A 17,425-nucleotide genomic window follows, 5' to 3' on the forward strand; every position below is an offset into this window, starting at 1 on the left:
ACGCACTATGGTCCACAGACTGGATTTAACGGAACTTTATTCGAAAATGCACTGCACCGTTATAAAAGGTGTTGGATCTTATGTTTTTTGGGTCGCTGATTTCATTTTACATCTTAGTTTAACAAAATATTAACATCCTGACCGAGAAACTTAACCTTAAATGTGATTTCTGGCGCTTTTAAGACTGAAGATTTTTTCCACCCTATTTAGACATGTATAAAAATAATAACAAAAGTGTCTCTCTGTCGAGATCAGACTATTCTCATTTATTTTTAGGCGGTAAATCCGAATATGACCTCCGTTTTGGTCCATCACCCTTAAAATTTCCGGTAAAGCCGATTTTACCCGGAAAAAATGGACATTTTTGGTGTTTTTGCGACTGTTGACCTCTGCAACATGTAGGTAAAATTTTTTTCAGGTACTAAATAGTACTAGTTCGATGTATTTTGATCTACTGAGTCCGAAAATGACCTTTGTTTTTTCTTATCACCTCTCTTTTTTCCGAAAAAGCGACTTTTTCCCGGGAAAATGAGCAATTTTGACGTATTTTTGTCATAATTGCAATTCATGTTGATAAATTATACTGGACCCGTGGTAAAGCGATTCTGTCATGTATATTAAGCTGCTAAATCCGAATATGACATAGGTTTTGGTTTATCACCCTCCAGTTCTCCGATGATGCCGATTTTTCCGCGCCTTTTGAGTAAAACCTTTCCCGGACTCTTGTGCTAAAAATACGGTTTAAATTGATTTCGATGTTTGATATATCGATTCTTATGTATTTTGACTTGCTAAACCCAAATATGACCTTAGATTTTTCCTATCACCCCTCATTATCCCGGAAAATTCAATTTTCCTCGGAGAACGAGCTTTTTCGGTATTTTTGCGCCAATTTTCCTATTCTATGGAGCTGTAGCGATTTTCCAAGTTCCTCTTTAGGTCTTCTATGACGTCTTAAGAAACATTTAACCGGAGTTCGACCTCAAATTGCCTCTTACAGACCCCCGTTTTCCTCAGAATACGGAAAATCGTCGGAAAAATACCAAAAAAGCTCGTTTTCCGAGGAAAATTAAATTTTCCGGGATAATGAGGGGTGATAGGAAAAATCTAAGGTCATATTCGGGTTTAGCAAGTCAAAATACATAAGAATCGATATATCAAACATCGAAATCAATTTAAACCGTATTTTTAGCACACTTAGAGTCCGGGAAAGGTTTTACCCAAAAGGCGCGGAAAAATCGGCATTATCGGAGAACTGGAGGGTGATTAACCAAAACCTATTTCATATTCGGATTTAGCAGCTTAATATACATGACAGAATCTCTTTATCACGGGTCCAGTATAATTTATCAACATGAATTGCAATTATGACAAAAATACGTCAAAATTGCTCATTTTCCCGGGAAAAAGTTGCTTTTTCGGAAAAGTGAGAGGTGATAAGAAAATACAAAGGTCATTTTCGGACTCAGTAGTTCAAAATACATCGGAATACTTTTATTTTGTACCTAGAAAAAATTTAACAGTCGCAAAAACGCCAAAAATGCATGGAATATTCCACATTTTGATGTACGGAGGTGCACTCCGAAAAAAATTAATTTCGACCGTTAGTTGCAAAAAGGCGCAATTTAAATTGGCATCATTTTAAAGTCAAGGATATGTTGAACAAGATTTTTCAATCCGCAAAGCATTAACTAGAATTAAAAAAAAGTTAGAGCTTCCTAAAAATTACGAATTTCACTGATTTCTAGCATTTTTTGGCGTATGTTTGGAGCGTTCAAAAGCATACAAATTTCGGTTCAAAATTAATGAAACGGGGTGAAAAGGAAGTCACTTGCTATCAGGTGGATCCACGTTGCCCAAAAATTTACATAGATGAGGCGTAACTCGGTAAAATAAACACCCTGTAACGCACCACCGAATGCAGCTCACAATCAGCTAATGAAGACCTACCGCGCGCTCTGTTGTTAGGGTCCGTCACAATCTTATAAATCATTATTAGTCGATGAAAACTTAGGTGACGATCCATGAGAGTATGTATGATAAAACTGTAGTGCCAAACTTTAATTTTTTCCACCCTCAAAATTTGACTAAAGTTCCGTTAAATAGGGTCTGTGGACCATAGTGCGACGTCATCATGAGGATTCTCCATTATATCAAATTGGATCCAAATAATAACATTGACATAACCTCTTTCAATGCTACCAATACGAAAACGTCGATATATATCGCTTTTCTGTGATGCGACACTACACTGGGGGAAACAAAATAGAGTTCAGACTCTTAAAAATATCGACAAGAAAAAGGACTCTTCATTCGATCAGATTTAAACTTAAATCAAAAGGAAATCCGCTCAAATTAAGAGGCTTGCTTCTTGATTTAAGCTTAAATCCGATTGAATCAAGAGTATTTTTTCTCGTCAATGTTTTCAAGAGTCTGGACTTCAGATTAAATGTGTGTTTTTTCTTCTTTTTTTTCCAGTGTAATAGCGTGTATTGGTCGCCTCGAGAAGCGTGAAGTCCAGAAAATCCTGATCTCAAACCAAGCGAAAAATCCGATATTTACGTCTTAAATGACAACGCAGACGGAAACCGCGGCGGGTAGAGGAAGGAGCCGACCAGGGAGGCGCTGACTAAAATGAAAATGACAAGCGCGATGGAAATATATGATCATGCAATGAAATTAGACATAATTGGTGCGGCTCGGTGTGACTCATTTCCAAATCTGTGAGGGCTGAGGGGTGAGCCAGGCGGCGCTCCAACTTTTAAAAGGAACCAATCGATAATCAATCAAAAGAAGACGCGACACGCGAGCCGTTGAAAGGGTTGATCTTCGTCGATGCCAAGTGATGCGTTCATCTTGGTGCGCGTTTAATGCCTGCTCAGAAACATGGTGAATTCAGATTCCAAGACTTACTCAGAGTGTCTATAAGTCCGGAAATAGCACTGATTTTTAAGGGCGGTTCGGAAGTACTCACTGGAAAAAAAACACATTGGATCTAGAGTCCAGGCTCCCAAGAACATCGACAAGAAAAAGTACTCTTGATTCAATCAGATTTAAGCTTAAATCAAGTACCAAGCCTCTCAAATTTGAGCGGATTTCCTTTTGATTTAAGCTTAAATCCGATTGAATCAAGAGTATTTTTTCTTGTCAATGTTTTCAAGAGTCTAGACTCTAGATCCAATGTGTTTTTTTTTCCAGCGTTGACATAGTGCGGAAATTCCGCAATGTGGTCCGGAATTTTTTCCATTTTTTCATAGTATCTGTCACAATTTAAGCGAGAAATTCAAATTCTTGAAATTTTTCGAATTTCGTCAATCGTAGGTACTGAAAAAGTACTGAATTTTGAGGAGATACTAAATTTCTTGGGAATGTACTGAAAAAGTACTGTAAAAGAACTGATTTTTTGCAAGCCTTTTTTAGTGGATATCCTGCTACTCTGCCATGCCGAGGAAGAACTTATTGAGAACCTTTCCTCCAGCATTTTCAAATTTTTGAAAAAAGGCTCCATTGTACTTGAAATTTTTGTAGAGGGAAATCATTGATATCCCTCATAAGGATCTTTTGAACCTCATTCTGTTTAATTATTTCTTAACTACTGACTCGTTTAAATTGTCATCATGACACTATGTTCAGAATTTCCCTAAGCCTCTTTTTATCATTTTGCGAAAGAATTAAGGCACCCTGAAAAAAGGAAGCTCGAGGAATGACTATGAATATTCTCCCGCCTAGCCTTGGCATTTAAGAACTAGGAATAAAGACACAAATTCCAATGATATTTTTACTGAACTGGCACTTGTGCTCAATTTAATGATCTCACCCTTCATGCATCAACGCCTTCATTGCATGACCCCTCACCCCGCGCAACACCCGAACCCCCCGCTTTGATTTTAATAGGGGAGAGATCAATTGGTCAGAGATACCGAGAATCCTGAATAGTTCCAAGGAAATGAATCATTAAGCTGGAAGTAATTATTGATAAGCGAGTTACTGCCAATCCTGAGTAATCTGGCCTCTGCACAGCTCGAGCGATACATTTTGTTTTCGAGTTCGCGCACAACTGCTACTGGCACACACTTGAGACTCAAGGAGGATCTCAATTGAAGGATATTTTACTTGCTGCAAAATTTTTATCGCGTTTTCATAGCCTCCTGAATACCGAGTTTGGGCTCTTGAAGAATTTGACATGGAAAATTATCTCGATTCGATCGGATTTTTGATCGAATCGAGAGTTTAGTATACCTTAATTTAAGCGGATTTCCTTTTGATAAAAGCAAAAATCCTATTAAATCAGGAGTAATCTTTCTTGTCAAATTTTTTTAAGAGTCTTGACTTTAGACCCAATAGAACTTTTTTTCCAGTGATCGACCGGAGTGGAAGAAATTTGAAATTTCGAAAATCAAGATCTTCGGTGTTCAATTAACCTCCTTTTCCGATTTAATCAAGAGGTTCTTTTTCTCGTTAAATCTGATACAAGCAAAAATCCAATTAAATCAGGAGTATTTCGCTTGTCAATTTTTTCAAGAGCCTGGACTCTAGATCTAACAGGACCATTTCTCCAGTGATCGACCAGAGTCGGAGAAAATTGAAATTCCCAAAATCATGATCTTCTGTTTTAAAATAACTTCCTTTTTCGATTTAATCAGGAGGATTTTTTTTCGTCAAATTTTTTCAAGAGTCTGGATCCGAGAGATTTTCTCCAGCGTGATTGAACTTTTCTCTTCCTCTTTTTCACTTAAGCGAGGTCATACACCCACGGATCCAGATTGTTGACTTCTCGGAAACGCTGACTCGTCCCGAGTCGGAATTTTTGAAAGTCCGAAAGTGACCCAAATCCCACTCGCCGTTTGTCTCCTCGGTTTTGCTGATGCGTGAAATAAAATACGCTCGTCGGCGCGCTAGGAACTCGGCGCACTCACGCTTGCGTTTACGCAATGCGGTTTTGTAATTCAAAGTGAAGGAGCCTCTCGGAGGCCGAGGACTTAAAGGATCGGGTCTATTTTTACACCCGCGGTAAAAACGCACTTTTCCCAGGATGAGTTTTTTCTTCTTCTCCGTTTTCAAAATCCGCCTAAGCTCTCGAGATCAACTTGGTCCGAGTCTCGCCAGTGTTGTCCGATAGGGAAATATAATACGGGCATCAGCTCCGGCCGTCCCCTGAAAAAACATCGTTTGAACGATTAGATGTTGTCAAATTTCTTTCGATTATATACAAACTCACTGGAGACTTTGTGAATTTCCCCTTAAAATTTTCGACGATTTTTTCCCACACTGGAAAAAAATACACTTTGCATCTAGATTCCAGACTCTTGAAAACATTGACAAGAAAATATACTCTTGATTTAATCGGATTTATGCTTGAATAAAAACGAAATCCGCTTGAATTAAGACGTTTTAAGCTAGATCCTGATTGAATCAAGAGTATTTTCTCTTGTCGATGTTTTTAAGAGTCTGGACTTTAGATCCAATGTGTTTTCTGTTCCAGTGAACCTCCGAAGAGGGAGCACTCCTGGTGTAAGTGCCACTGACGGGCAACAGGTCAAAGTCAGCAGACCTTCGCTTGACATTAACTACTTGATGTAAATAAGAACACGGGGAAAAACGAAAAATTGAAAAAGCGATAAAAAAAACTGAACAATTGCATAAAGAAATTAATCGATTTTAAGGATTGGCCCGAAACATGTTTCATCGTTATCATTATTATGTTCTTTAAAACGAAGTTCATTTGGAACTGTCTTACAACTGCTGTAAGGCATTTTTCTACTTACATCAATTGAATTAACAAAGGGAGAGTAAGAGGCAATGAAAGACGATGGGGCCGAGATTACTTAGAAGACGACGAATTTTGAAATTCTCTGTTCTTTGATGCAAGAAAATTAAGTGTTTAACAGTTAAATAATGTTGCTTTGTCATTTCTCCTCTCCTTTTACTCTTCATTCAAAATTTTATTCATATCCTACTGATCATAACCGTATTAGATCTTTAGTGTCTCTCGTTCTTTTAATCTTTGAACAGTACCTAATTGTGTCTATTAAATCGACTGCTTCCTCATAATATTATTTAACCTGACTCTCCACTCTGCTGTCATATCTCATCATTGTTTCCGCAACAATCGAATTTCATTCAAAATGTAATTCAGCGTCTTTACAATCTCCACGTACAATGTTTGTAACTTTCCTTGGAAAAGAGCATTTTATCGAGCGAAATTTGGCAGCATTCGAATGCTCTTACGGCGTTCTTTCCTAGCGCGGAAGATCGGCTCCTGGGCCCAGTTTCTCGGGTCGCGGCCGGTCTTATAAGCCTCTTCCGAAGATTAGTTTATCATTCGCCTAATGAAGTCGGAATTTTAATAGCCCCACAATCTCACGTCAATAATTATCTATAAGTAATCGATTTATACTGCTTTTGTCGTCTGGAGTCCCTGATCCTGGCTGGTGGTCGCAGTTGCCTTGCCGCTACAGCTGACGCAATACATTGTTCCTCCCCCCCCCCCCACTTTTTTAAAATGTTTTTTCTGATTGACTCCTACACTTTTTTCCTTTAGTTTAGGAGTTAGATCAAAACCACACGTGAAGCGCCACTCACGAAGTGATCCAAAATAATATATTAAGAGCTTGAAACGTTGTGATGAAATGTCATGGAAATAGAGGTTCTGAACTAAAAGCGCACCATACGATCTCAGATTAACAACTTAATCAGTCAAAAACACGGAATAAAATAGCATCTTGATTTGGGGAAAAGCTGCAAAAGGGGGACAAAACAAAAGAAAAATGCGGAACGCTCGCTCCGGTTGATAGGAATTGTATCTAATATCGCGTTGTTGTGCCAACGTTCTGACTATTAATTAATTGCCCTTTCGTTATCGTAAGAAAGTCAGTGAATTTTATTAGGAGAAGTCAGGGAATGATGATTTGAAATTTCAATAGCCACCCTGTTTTCGCAACCCGGGGCCACCACTCCACCAGCAATGAGCCTGGCTGGATTTCACGGATGAATCTATCCCAAATATGGTAGGCCCCCTCCGCCATCTGATTGTTGAGCCGGTACGTCACTTGAACACATCGCCACCAGTATATGCTACCGTGCTAAGGAAAAACGCCGTATGCACATTCGAGAGTTGTCAAATTTCTCCGGATAAAACGTGTATTTTTGAGAGAAGTTATGTATACAGGGTTATTCAAAAGTCACGCACCACTGGCCATGAGGGAGGTGGCCATTTGAAATTTTTGAGTTGCCCCCCGCTCCCCCTCCTCCCGAGGGGATAAAAAACTAGAGAGTACCTAAAGAATTCTCCCCCTCGATAAGAGGAAAAATGTCTGAAACCGCAAGTCGATGTCATAATTAGAACTAAAAGTATGGCCAGTGGTGCGTGACTTTTGAATAACCCTGTACATTTTCGTGAAATTTTCGGATGTGTAAGATCAAATTGCGAACAAAAATATCTGAAAAATTCGACGCTAAATATTCCCAATTTTCCCAGCAAATTCTGGAAATCTGGCAACGTCCGAAGGCTCATACGGTCTTTTTCCTTAGCATGGCAGTATACTGGAACTCCAGAGCAGGTAAAAAACTTCGCGTCCCACGATTTTGTAGTAAGTACATCCTCAGCCGAAGTCCGAAAGCGTCACTCATGACGTAAGCGGCTTTTACGGTCGTTTAATTGGTGACCATCGGCGCGGTATAGAGCGCCAGGAGGAAACATACAGGGGGAGAGGGTGACATAGGTCAAGTTTCATGCAAAGCGGGCCCAACGGGAGCCGCGACCAGCGTAGCGGCGGAAGCGGCCCAGCGGTGCGCAGTTTGTGCGTAAAAAATGGCCACTAAAAAACGGTCGTAAAGCCTCGAGACGAACCTCCTGCGCAGTGGAAAGGCCGTCGCACAGCGAGTCGAGCCAATCGGAGAGGACCGGACTTAAAGTTTTGACCCAAACTGGAAATTTTGATGTTTATTTCGTCACATTTCAAAGGACAACGGACCGTTCTTATGGGAAAAGTGGACCCGGTTAAATCGGCCGGTTTTTTTATATGTTGTAGGTCTTAACCTACTGATCAAAAGTGTCAATGGGCGTTTTTCCCTTTCTCGAAGTGTTATCCCCACCCCCATAGAGGGAAGCTGGAGGAAAGAGGTGCTTAGAGGAGAAAATGTCACGAGGGCGCCAACACTGGGGGAAAAAAAAAAAAAAAAAAAAAAAAAAAAAAAAAAAAAAACACACACACATTGGATCTAGAGTCCAGACTCTTGAAAACATTGATAAGAAAAAGGACTCTGATTCAATTAGATTTAAGCTTACATCAAAAGGAAATCCGCTCAAATTAAGAGGCTTCGTTCTTGATTTAAGCTTAAATCTGATTGAATCAAGAGTTTTTTTCTTGTCGATGTTTTTAAAAGTCTGGACTCCAGATCCAATGTGTTTTTTTTCCAGTGAATGGAACCACTCTCAGTACCTCAAAATGGAAAATTTGCATGCAAATTTTTCATTGCTTCGTCTGAAAGTGCTTATAAAGCTGATTTCACAGAATTTTTTATAATGTTTTTTCTGATATGGGAAATAGTATAAAAATAGATTTAAAAATGAGAAAATGCACCGCCTAGTGACGCCATAAGGCGGTGTTTCCCATTTAAACACACGTATTTTAGCAGATTAGATCATTTTGTCAGATCTTCTCCAATAATTTTTCAATTCATGAATCAAGGGTATCCTCGTGATCAGTTCACTCAGTAGTTTCCACTTAAACACGAAATTCATCAAATTTCAGACACCTGCAAATTCTCTATCGTGTATAAACGGGAGTTGTGAGCTTTTGAAGTTTCCAAATTTTGTCCGACCCATCCTATTGACTCGCTCCACTGTGCGTCGGAGGTGAGGAACGGAACGTGCACAACACATGGAAGAGGATTGAAACCAGTTCCATTAGACGGGTTGTCGGATGAACGGACGGAACTAGGTCTGTCCGTGGACGGTCCAGGGGTTTAGGGTAAAATGTGGTAACAGGGGAAACAAGATACCCTAAAACCAATATAACAAGAGAATTTCCGCGGTGTGGAGATGCAACAGGCGGCCGTGGCTACGCTACGTAAGAGCTAAAACGGCGTGGCGCATGGGCCTCGGCTAGGAGTGCATAAAGCACCCGACGGCTATGAAACGGGTCCTGGAAGATAGCCCCACCGTGAGGAAAAACGCCGAGGGAACAATTAAGTGGCGCCAAATTTCTGCCGTTAAAATATTCACCACAGAGATTAATTCGTCGCTTGGCTGACACAAGGGCGTAACTGCACATTGAGATGAACCCGGTAAAGCTTTGCATTGTATGGAAGACAGGGTTCATAACATAGTGTAGTTACGCCCTTATGCCAGCCGAGCGACGAATTACGAATATTTGTTCTTGAAATTTTCAAGTACCCTTAGTCAGGGGTGCAGAATGTTCTCGATCGCGCGATCATGCTCGCGTGGAAGCTCGCGTGAGAATTTTGAAAGGCTTTAAAAATTTGTGGAAATTGGAGAAGACTTTCAGCAAATTTTTGGGAGGGCTAAGAACTTTCTGCATACCTGCCCCAGTGAAATTGCGTTTAATTTTCTCTGAAGTAAATCGAGGAAAATTTTTACAAGTTTTGCAGAGAATTCGTATTTTTTAGAGTAGGGGAATGTAGTGATAGTGAGTGGAGGGGGAGGGGGTAAGGCGGACACTCCCCATTAGGGGGTCTGGGTGGACCCTCTCAGAAAATGTCTCTTAAAAGAATCTCTTTATTAAATTTTACGCAATTTTCGCCCAACATTTGTTAAATATTTGATGTTTTAAAATCGGCGGATATTTACCTCTTTTACTGTGATTATTCTTCAGTAATCACACTATTTTCCTCCGAGGTGTGAAGTTTTAGGACAAAATTTCCAGCAAGAAGGAAGCAGTAGTGTAGTCACGTCTGAAAATAAAAAACCATCGTAGTAAATGTTTAGGCTACTTTTACTCCCATCCATCCCCTTTTTCTCTTTCTCCCATTTCCTAACCCCATTCGCTCTTTTTTTTGCCAGAGGAGGACATGCCACTGTACCCCTACCCTCTCCGCGAATCCGCCACCGTCCTTGATGAAATCGCGTTTAGTATTTTTTTTGGAAAAAATCAATGAAAAAAGTTTTTCACGAAATTCGTATTTTATCGGAATAGAATTTGCAACACCTGAATCTTATTCGGTTTTTTCTTAGCACGGCAGAGCTCGCCATGTGAGTTGCAATCTCGTATGATAAAACTTGAAAATAGCGTGCAGGAATTCATTAGACCCTGGAGTTCCTCCTACTGGGGTTACCTTCGCACCCACCACGCCCGGTTAAAACGAACAGAATTTTCTGCGTATCAAACCCTTTCCTCATGTAGCCTCTAACTAAGGCCCTCTGTAAGGTCCGTTCAAGTATTATGGTAACCACTCGGGGATTCAGGGTGTCTACAAATCCGGAGAGTCTAGAAATAGTACTGATTTTTCAAGGGCGGTCCAGAAGTACTAATAAAGTGCGGAAATTCAGTAAGAAGGTCCGGAAATTTAGTCATTTTTTTCTTTGTTTTCTTTTTTGCCGCAATTTCAACGAGAAATCCAAAATTTTTGAAATTTTTCGGATTTCGTCAAATGAAAATACTGAAAAAGTACTGAATTCTTCTGTTTAGGAGCAATTGAATGTCTTGAGAATGTACTGAAAAAGAATCGTGGAAGTACTGATTTTTGACCAGCCTGTATTAGTAGACACCCTGGGGTTCCATTCATTTCTTTATTTTTTTTCTTATTTCGGCCGTTTATCTGTAATACTAACAAATTTTGTTTTGTTTTTTTGTTGCAGTGTTTCGAAAAATGCGGCGATCGCATCGGAAAAAGCGGATCCGGGTGTGGTGATCGTATCAGTGGGGATTCTAAACGCGGAAAAGTGCGGGGGATAGGGGTGGCCGATGGCGAGGGGTTGTGTTGTGACGTGTTGATCTTTCCTCCGGGAAACTCGACCTCATGATGGCTTGGATCAACGCCTGTTTCTGCTCCAATCAAGAAAAGAAGCGACCCGTCATCAGCGCTCCAATCCGGCTTCTATTAAAGGTAAGCGTCTCTTCTTACCAGCTTGCTTCGCTTCATCTTATTGTTTTTCATTTTTTTTTGGAATGATTTTAGTAGAGACAGAAATTGAACCCATTATTTCAGGGTTGCAGAAAATGCCCGATGTGGAAAAGCCCCAAAAATGCGGAAGGAGGTAACATTTGAGGGGCCAAAAGTCGAAAAGCCAAGGGAAACAGAGGAAAAACGCCATGTTTTTTTAGATTGGTGGGAAATTTTGTTGAGACCTGATGATAAAAAAAATGTGGAAAGTCGGCTGGCGGGCGTGTGAAAATGTGGAAGCTCAGAAGATTCTGCACCCCTGCATTGTTTTTCAAATCACATAAGCGCCAAAATTGCGAATGCGAGAAGAACTTAAAAAACAGTTTTATTTGCTCTGTTAACAATCTTCGAATTCAACAAAATGTATGTTCTTAGAAGGCTATTAAAGCGGACATGATTGATATACCAGAGAAAACGAAGAAAAAACAACCGCTCTCCATCAAAATAGAGATTGACGCTTATGTGATCTGGAAAATAATCTATTCAATTAAGTATTCGATTTTAGGGTTTATAGAGCATGATGGTCAGGATTTGGGAAAATCGGGAGCGTAACCGGTTTTTATCGGGGTACGAGAAAAATCGGGGATTTTAAAGAGTGGAAATTCAAAATCCGGTAGCACCATCAGATGTTGCAAAGCTTGTACCTTGGTGTGTAATGGACTCGGAATTGGAGAAATTTTCGCTGAAGTTTGATTTGATTCTTATGATAAGAATGTTATACCCATGCCATTGGGTTCCCGATGAAGAAGAGAAGTGTTCCCACAATCTTAGCGACAACCGATAGCGCTCACGAGGTATTGATAGCCTCCTCTCTTCATTTGCGTCCTAAATCGGGAATGTGGTTTTTTTCCACTTCGAAGTGATACTTTTCCTTCAAAGTCGGTGCACTCTGTCGACTCGGCTCTAAAAATTGAATAAAAGATTAAAAAATTCATTTTTTTTCTAAACTCTGAATAAGAATCGAAGTTTTCCCGCGAGATTCTGAAGGAAAATAAGCGGAAACCCGGGACTTTCCCCGCGTGAACGCTCTTCGCTTGGATGGTCGCAAATCATTGGCGGATTAAGCAAATTGGCAACATTGTTTTTCTCCATTGTATGTATGTGTATGTATGAGCCGCTTTTACGGCGCGCTAGGGCGCTCTGCGACGCCTATTCTCCACAGGAATCTGTCATGGTAGAGATCCTCCGGAAGCTGGCATCTCTCCATCTCTTCATGGATGCCCTCTACCCACCGTTTGGCTGGACGCCCTCTCCGTCGCCATTTAAACCTACGAAATTCCTCCAAATTTCCTCCGAAATTTTCTCCATTTAAACCTACGAAATTCCTCGCAATTCCATCGAAAAGTCCTGACAATTTCAAGGGAAAATTTTCATAACTTTCCTCCAAAATAAACATTTTATCGAAGTAAATTCGGCAACTCTCGAATGTTCATACGGCGTTTTTCCTTAGCACGGCAGTGTTTGTCCACAGATTGTGTGCAGCTGCAGAGGCTCCAAAGACACAACTCAAATGATTTGTCGTATTACAATCGCAATGCATTCGGAGTTGAAAAATGCGTAGGTAATTTTCCATTAAGTGCATTGAACGGAAGAAAAGTGGAAGGAAAAGTAAAAGCTGCCTATGAACAAAACTCTTACTTACGTATGCTAATCCTCTGCTTTATCTCATTCTTCTGAACTTGCTTGACAAGCTCAGGTGAATAACTTAGGATATTATGACTGGTTCGAAGTAAAAGATTATAATTTAATTAAGCTTTTGAATTGATCTTTTTATTAAGTGCCGCTGATGTCCAGTCGGAAGATTCCAAGGATACCACTATCCACGCGAATTTTATGCGCAAGCATGCCGATGGAATCTGTATTGCCGCAATTAAATTCTTTTGTTTCTTTCAATCTGGAGATTCAACGTGTCTTCTGAGCCATTTCAAGAACTTGTTGAAATGAAAAGTTCGACGGGTCATTCGCACCTCTTTAAAAGAAACAATAACTTTTCAACAAACTATTTTTTTCAATTTTTGAACTTGTCTGGAAGCTTGAAATACTGACTTGCCAAGTTTTGCAGACGATAATTCAGATAAAATATAATCCGAAGATATGCAACTCCGAAAACCCTTTCTCGGGATTCGTGTAAATACCGAATTTTTTCCGCAAGCATTTTTTTACATGTGAGTTGAAACAACCAAAAAACATCCGTCATGATGAAGAAACTTCCCTCGTTGCAAGGAAACTTGAGCTTTCACAACTTAAACTTTACTTGGCGTGATACGTCGCGTCTTCGATGCGACGAGTTCTATATTCAGCATTTCGTCACTTTCCGGCTGAAGTATCTTAAGCGCCATACGACATTTAAATTTCCGTCGCAATTTTATTTTTTACAGAGAAGTTGTTGGTCGAGTCTGTTAGAAAATGTCGCTGAATTTTATCGGCAGCATAAAGAAAATTCAGTGAAGTTTTCGGACAGCTTCGATGAACAATTTCTTCGTAAAAAAATAATAAAATGGCGGTGGAAATTCATAAACGTCGCATGCACTGGAAAAAAAAACACATTGGATCTAGAGTCCAGACTCCTAACACTGAGAAAAAACTATGGTTTATAAACCTATTAGTGGTAAATATGGAACACCACTAATAGTAGTACCTCTACATATAATAATAGCACATATACCTTAGTTATGGTCTCTGTACCTTAATTAGGTACAGAGACCTTAGTATGGTTCACAGACCGAGAATTAGTAGTTTATTTACGACTATTATAGGTGTTCCATATTTACCTCTAATAGGTTTATAAACCATAGTTTTTTCTCAGTGAAAAACATTGACAAAAAAAAAAATACTCTTGATTCAATCAGATTTAAGCCTACATCAAGAACCAAGCCTCTTAATTTGAGCGGATTTCCTTTTGATTTAAGCTTAAATCTGATTGAATCAAGAGTCCTTTTTCTTGTCAATGTTTTCAAGAGTCTGGACTCTAGATCCGATGTGTTTTCTTTCCAGTGTGGCGCTTGTGATACTTTGGCCGGATGGTGATGGTTTAATGAAAAACTATCGAGAAATCGGCTTCCGTTCTTGCTAAGAACTTAAATTTTCTCAGTAAACGCGAAGTCCAGATGAATCACTAAATACAAAAAGGGCACATGTCTAGAAAACCAAATTGTTCAGGAGACACAAAAAACTGTTTATTTCGTGGTAGATATTTTTTTAAACATAACGACTTTCCAAAAAATATCTACCACGAAATAAACAGTTTTTTGTGTCTCCTGAACAATTTGGTTTTCTGGACTTGTGCCCTTTTTGTATTTATTGATTCAGATAAGGAACGCTTTATACAGGGCGCAATTCCAAGAATTTCAATTTTCTTTTCCAAATCGGTGTATTTTTCCCCGAAAAGCGACAACATGGTTCTAATAATGGAAACATAACCTCGGAGACCCTGTCCGAGCCCGGGGTGGGATTGGGGTTCAGCGGGGGGCCGATGGTATCCTTTATTTACATAAACTTAATGTTATTGGTTTCAGTGTCGCCGTGTTTCAAGGCCTCGATCCTCCTCGATTGTTTATATTTTATTGGGCAATCCTGACACTCCCGTCCTAGCTCGCCTCCATTAAACCGCGTCGCGTTGCGGTCATCTCGTCCAAGACCCGGGACCTCCCAATGCATGTGCTCGTTGTTTCAAAATTAAAAGCCGAATGTATTTCAATAGATCGTATTCGATACATCGAACGGGTGAGATTGTATCGATATCGATTGGTTCAAAACCTAAACATAGCCTCAAAAGTAAATTCAGAAATCTGAGAGAACGGGTCTTTTGTAACAGATTTTTTATTCTTTTGAGTACCAAATGCGAATGCAAAGTGAAATTGTCAGGAAATTTCTCATTTTCAGCTTTTCCAACTTAAATTCTTACAGTTCTGGCTTGAGGTTATGTTCTATTGTTTTGAAGCAAACGATACATCGAACCACTATCGAAAACGATGTATTTCAATTTCATTCACTTGACTCGACCCGCATAGCCCCCGGCCCTCGCTCGCTCTTTTAATTCACTCTCACCTGGCCGTCCGATAAGTTATTGTCGACTGCTCCTCGAAACCCGAGTCCCGTCGTTTTGTATCTTTAATTGTTTTCGATTAATTTTCTCCGCGGCCCGGACTCGATGTGCGGATTTTTTATCCCGCTAGTCTGCCGTGCCAAGGAAAAACGCCGTATGAACATTCGAGAGTTGCCGAATTTACCTCGATAAAATGTTTATTTTTGAGGAAAGTTATGAGAATTTTCCCTTGAAAGTTTCAGGACTTTTCGATGGAATCGCGAGCAAAATTACTTGAAATATTGGAGGGAAAATATTCTTAAATTTGCCAGGAAATACGCGTTTTATGAAAGGTAATCTGGCAACGTCTGAAGGTTCATACGGCGTTTTTCCTCAGCACGGCAGTAGTGTCGTCGGATAAATCGTTGGTGCCTCCGAACTTAACTGCTTTTTGACACCCTAATTTTACGAGGCTTGCAACCTCACCAATCTTGAAGCATAAATATGAAATAAATTTCATCGGCCTTCCTCACCTCTATATCGCCGTCCTATTTTTAAACTTCCGAAAAAATCTGTAAATATATTCTAACATTGTATTTCAGCATTGTTTTGAATTCAATCAACTTGTTCGATGTAACTTTACTATTTCGTCCCTAACTCATATTCACTTTTTCAATCTTGTATATACCTGAAGGAAAAGCAGGAATACCACTTGGGGTCATGAAGACTTATCCGTACCACTCTTCTCGAAAAAAAATTAATAGCGATTTACGGACTCTGTTATTTTCTCAAGCTAAGCGCCCTTAGATAGTGTCGAATGCGACGAATACTACACAATTTCATTTTAACTCCTGAATGCAACTGTTCGGGCTCATGGATGTCCGCGTTGCATATGCACGGAAATGAAGGCGCTTTCGGAAAATAAAATACTACAGAAAGTAACCTAAACATCACAAGCGTACACAAGTAAACGCGGTCTGAAGTCAAAACGCCTTCTTTTCCGTGCGCATGCAACACGGACATCTGTCAAACCCGAATAGTTGCATCCAGGCGTCTAAAGGATTTTCGTGTAGTATCTGTCGCATGCGACCATAGCTGAAAGTTTAATAAATAAAATTCCAATGTTGCCTATATCTACTCCAGGATTACAACGAAGAAATCAACTAGATGATACCCGATCGAGAAAAATCTAACCCGAGCCCCTATTTTTCTCTGATACCCTCCGCGATCTTTTTTAACAAGCATAATCAAAAACATCTAAACACAGGGGTGGCACTCCCCTCGCGGTGGAATTTCTCACTACACTGTCCTGAATTCACACTTTAAATTCCACGATCATCCCTCCGCGATCATTTTTTTAAGGGCACAGAATTCGAGTGCGAGGCCAATGATTAGACAACAAAACGAAGCACACGGAGCCTATAATTAGTCGAAGGTCAGTGCCAAGGGGTTGAAATCGAGAGGGAGAAAGGGCGTGCGCGAGGGCACAAGGTGCAGGGCTAGTTAGTATTTTAGTTCCACATTCAAGGTTGCCACGTTATGCCATTAAATTGGATATCTTACATGGGCAGGGTGTCTACAAGCCCGGAAATAGCATGTACTGATTTTTCAAGGGCGGTCCGGAAGTACTGAAAAAAGCGGAAATTTCTCAACGAGGTACGGCATTTTCATAACTTTTGTCCTTTTTGTCGCAATTTGAGCGAGAAATTCAAATTTTTGAAATTTTTCGAATCTCGGTAAATGGAGGTACTGAAAAGTATTGAATTTTACGCTGCAGTGAAACGAGCAGGGTGTCTACAAGTCCAGATTCTCTGGAAAGTCCGAAAATAGTTCTGGTTTTTTAAGGCACGTCCGGATACACTGAAAAAGAGCGGCAATGCTGCCAAAAGGTCCTGATTTTTTTCCTTTTTTTCGTCATTTTTGAGCGAGAAATTCAAGATTTTGAAATTGTTTGAATTTCGTTGTATGGAGGTATTGAAAAAGTACCGAATTTTTCTGTGATGAGAGACTGGATTTTTTGGGAAAGTACTGTGAAAGTACACTGAGAAAAATTTTTAGTCAGATCAACCAGAAAACTCCTTGATCCAATGAGACTACTCCAATGAATATTTCCCGGAATGGAATGATACTTGGATCAACTGGAATAGCCAGTTAAATTTTTTCCAGTTGAAGTTACTGGAAATTATCCTTGGTTTAAATGGATATTATCCTTGGGGTAACTGGAATTATCCTCGGAATAACTGGAAAATATCCTTGAAATGACTGGAAAAATTACTT

At 39.8% G+C, this 17,425-nt stretch overlaps 1 protein-coding gene across 2 annotated transcripts in view; it reads left to right on the forward strand.

Annotated features, from left to right (window-relative positions):
• by (focal adhesion protein tensin) overlaps window positions 1-17,425 on the forward strand; it is a 553,251-nt gene that overhangs the window by 34,701 nt on the left and 501,125 nt on the right. For both annotated transcript variants that reach the window (XM_072303044.1, XM_072303043.1), the window contains exon 2: window positions 10,820-11,067. In XM_072303044.1, coding sequence (XP_072159145.1) covers window positions 10,981-11,067 — 87 coding nt within the window. In that variant the 5' untranslated portion in view covers window positions 10,820-10,980. The remainder of the gene's footprint in view (window positions 1-10,819; window positions 11,068-17,425) is intronic.

The sequence above is a fragment of the Bemisia tabaci genome, chromosome 7, assembly GCF_918797505.1.
Source record: "Bemisia tabaci chromosome 7, PGI_BMITA_v3".
Classification (NCBI taxonomy): domain Eukaryota; kingdom Metazoa; phylum Arthropoda; class Insecta; order Hemiptera; family Aleyrodidae; genus Bemisia; species Bemisia tabaci.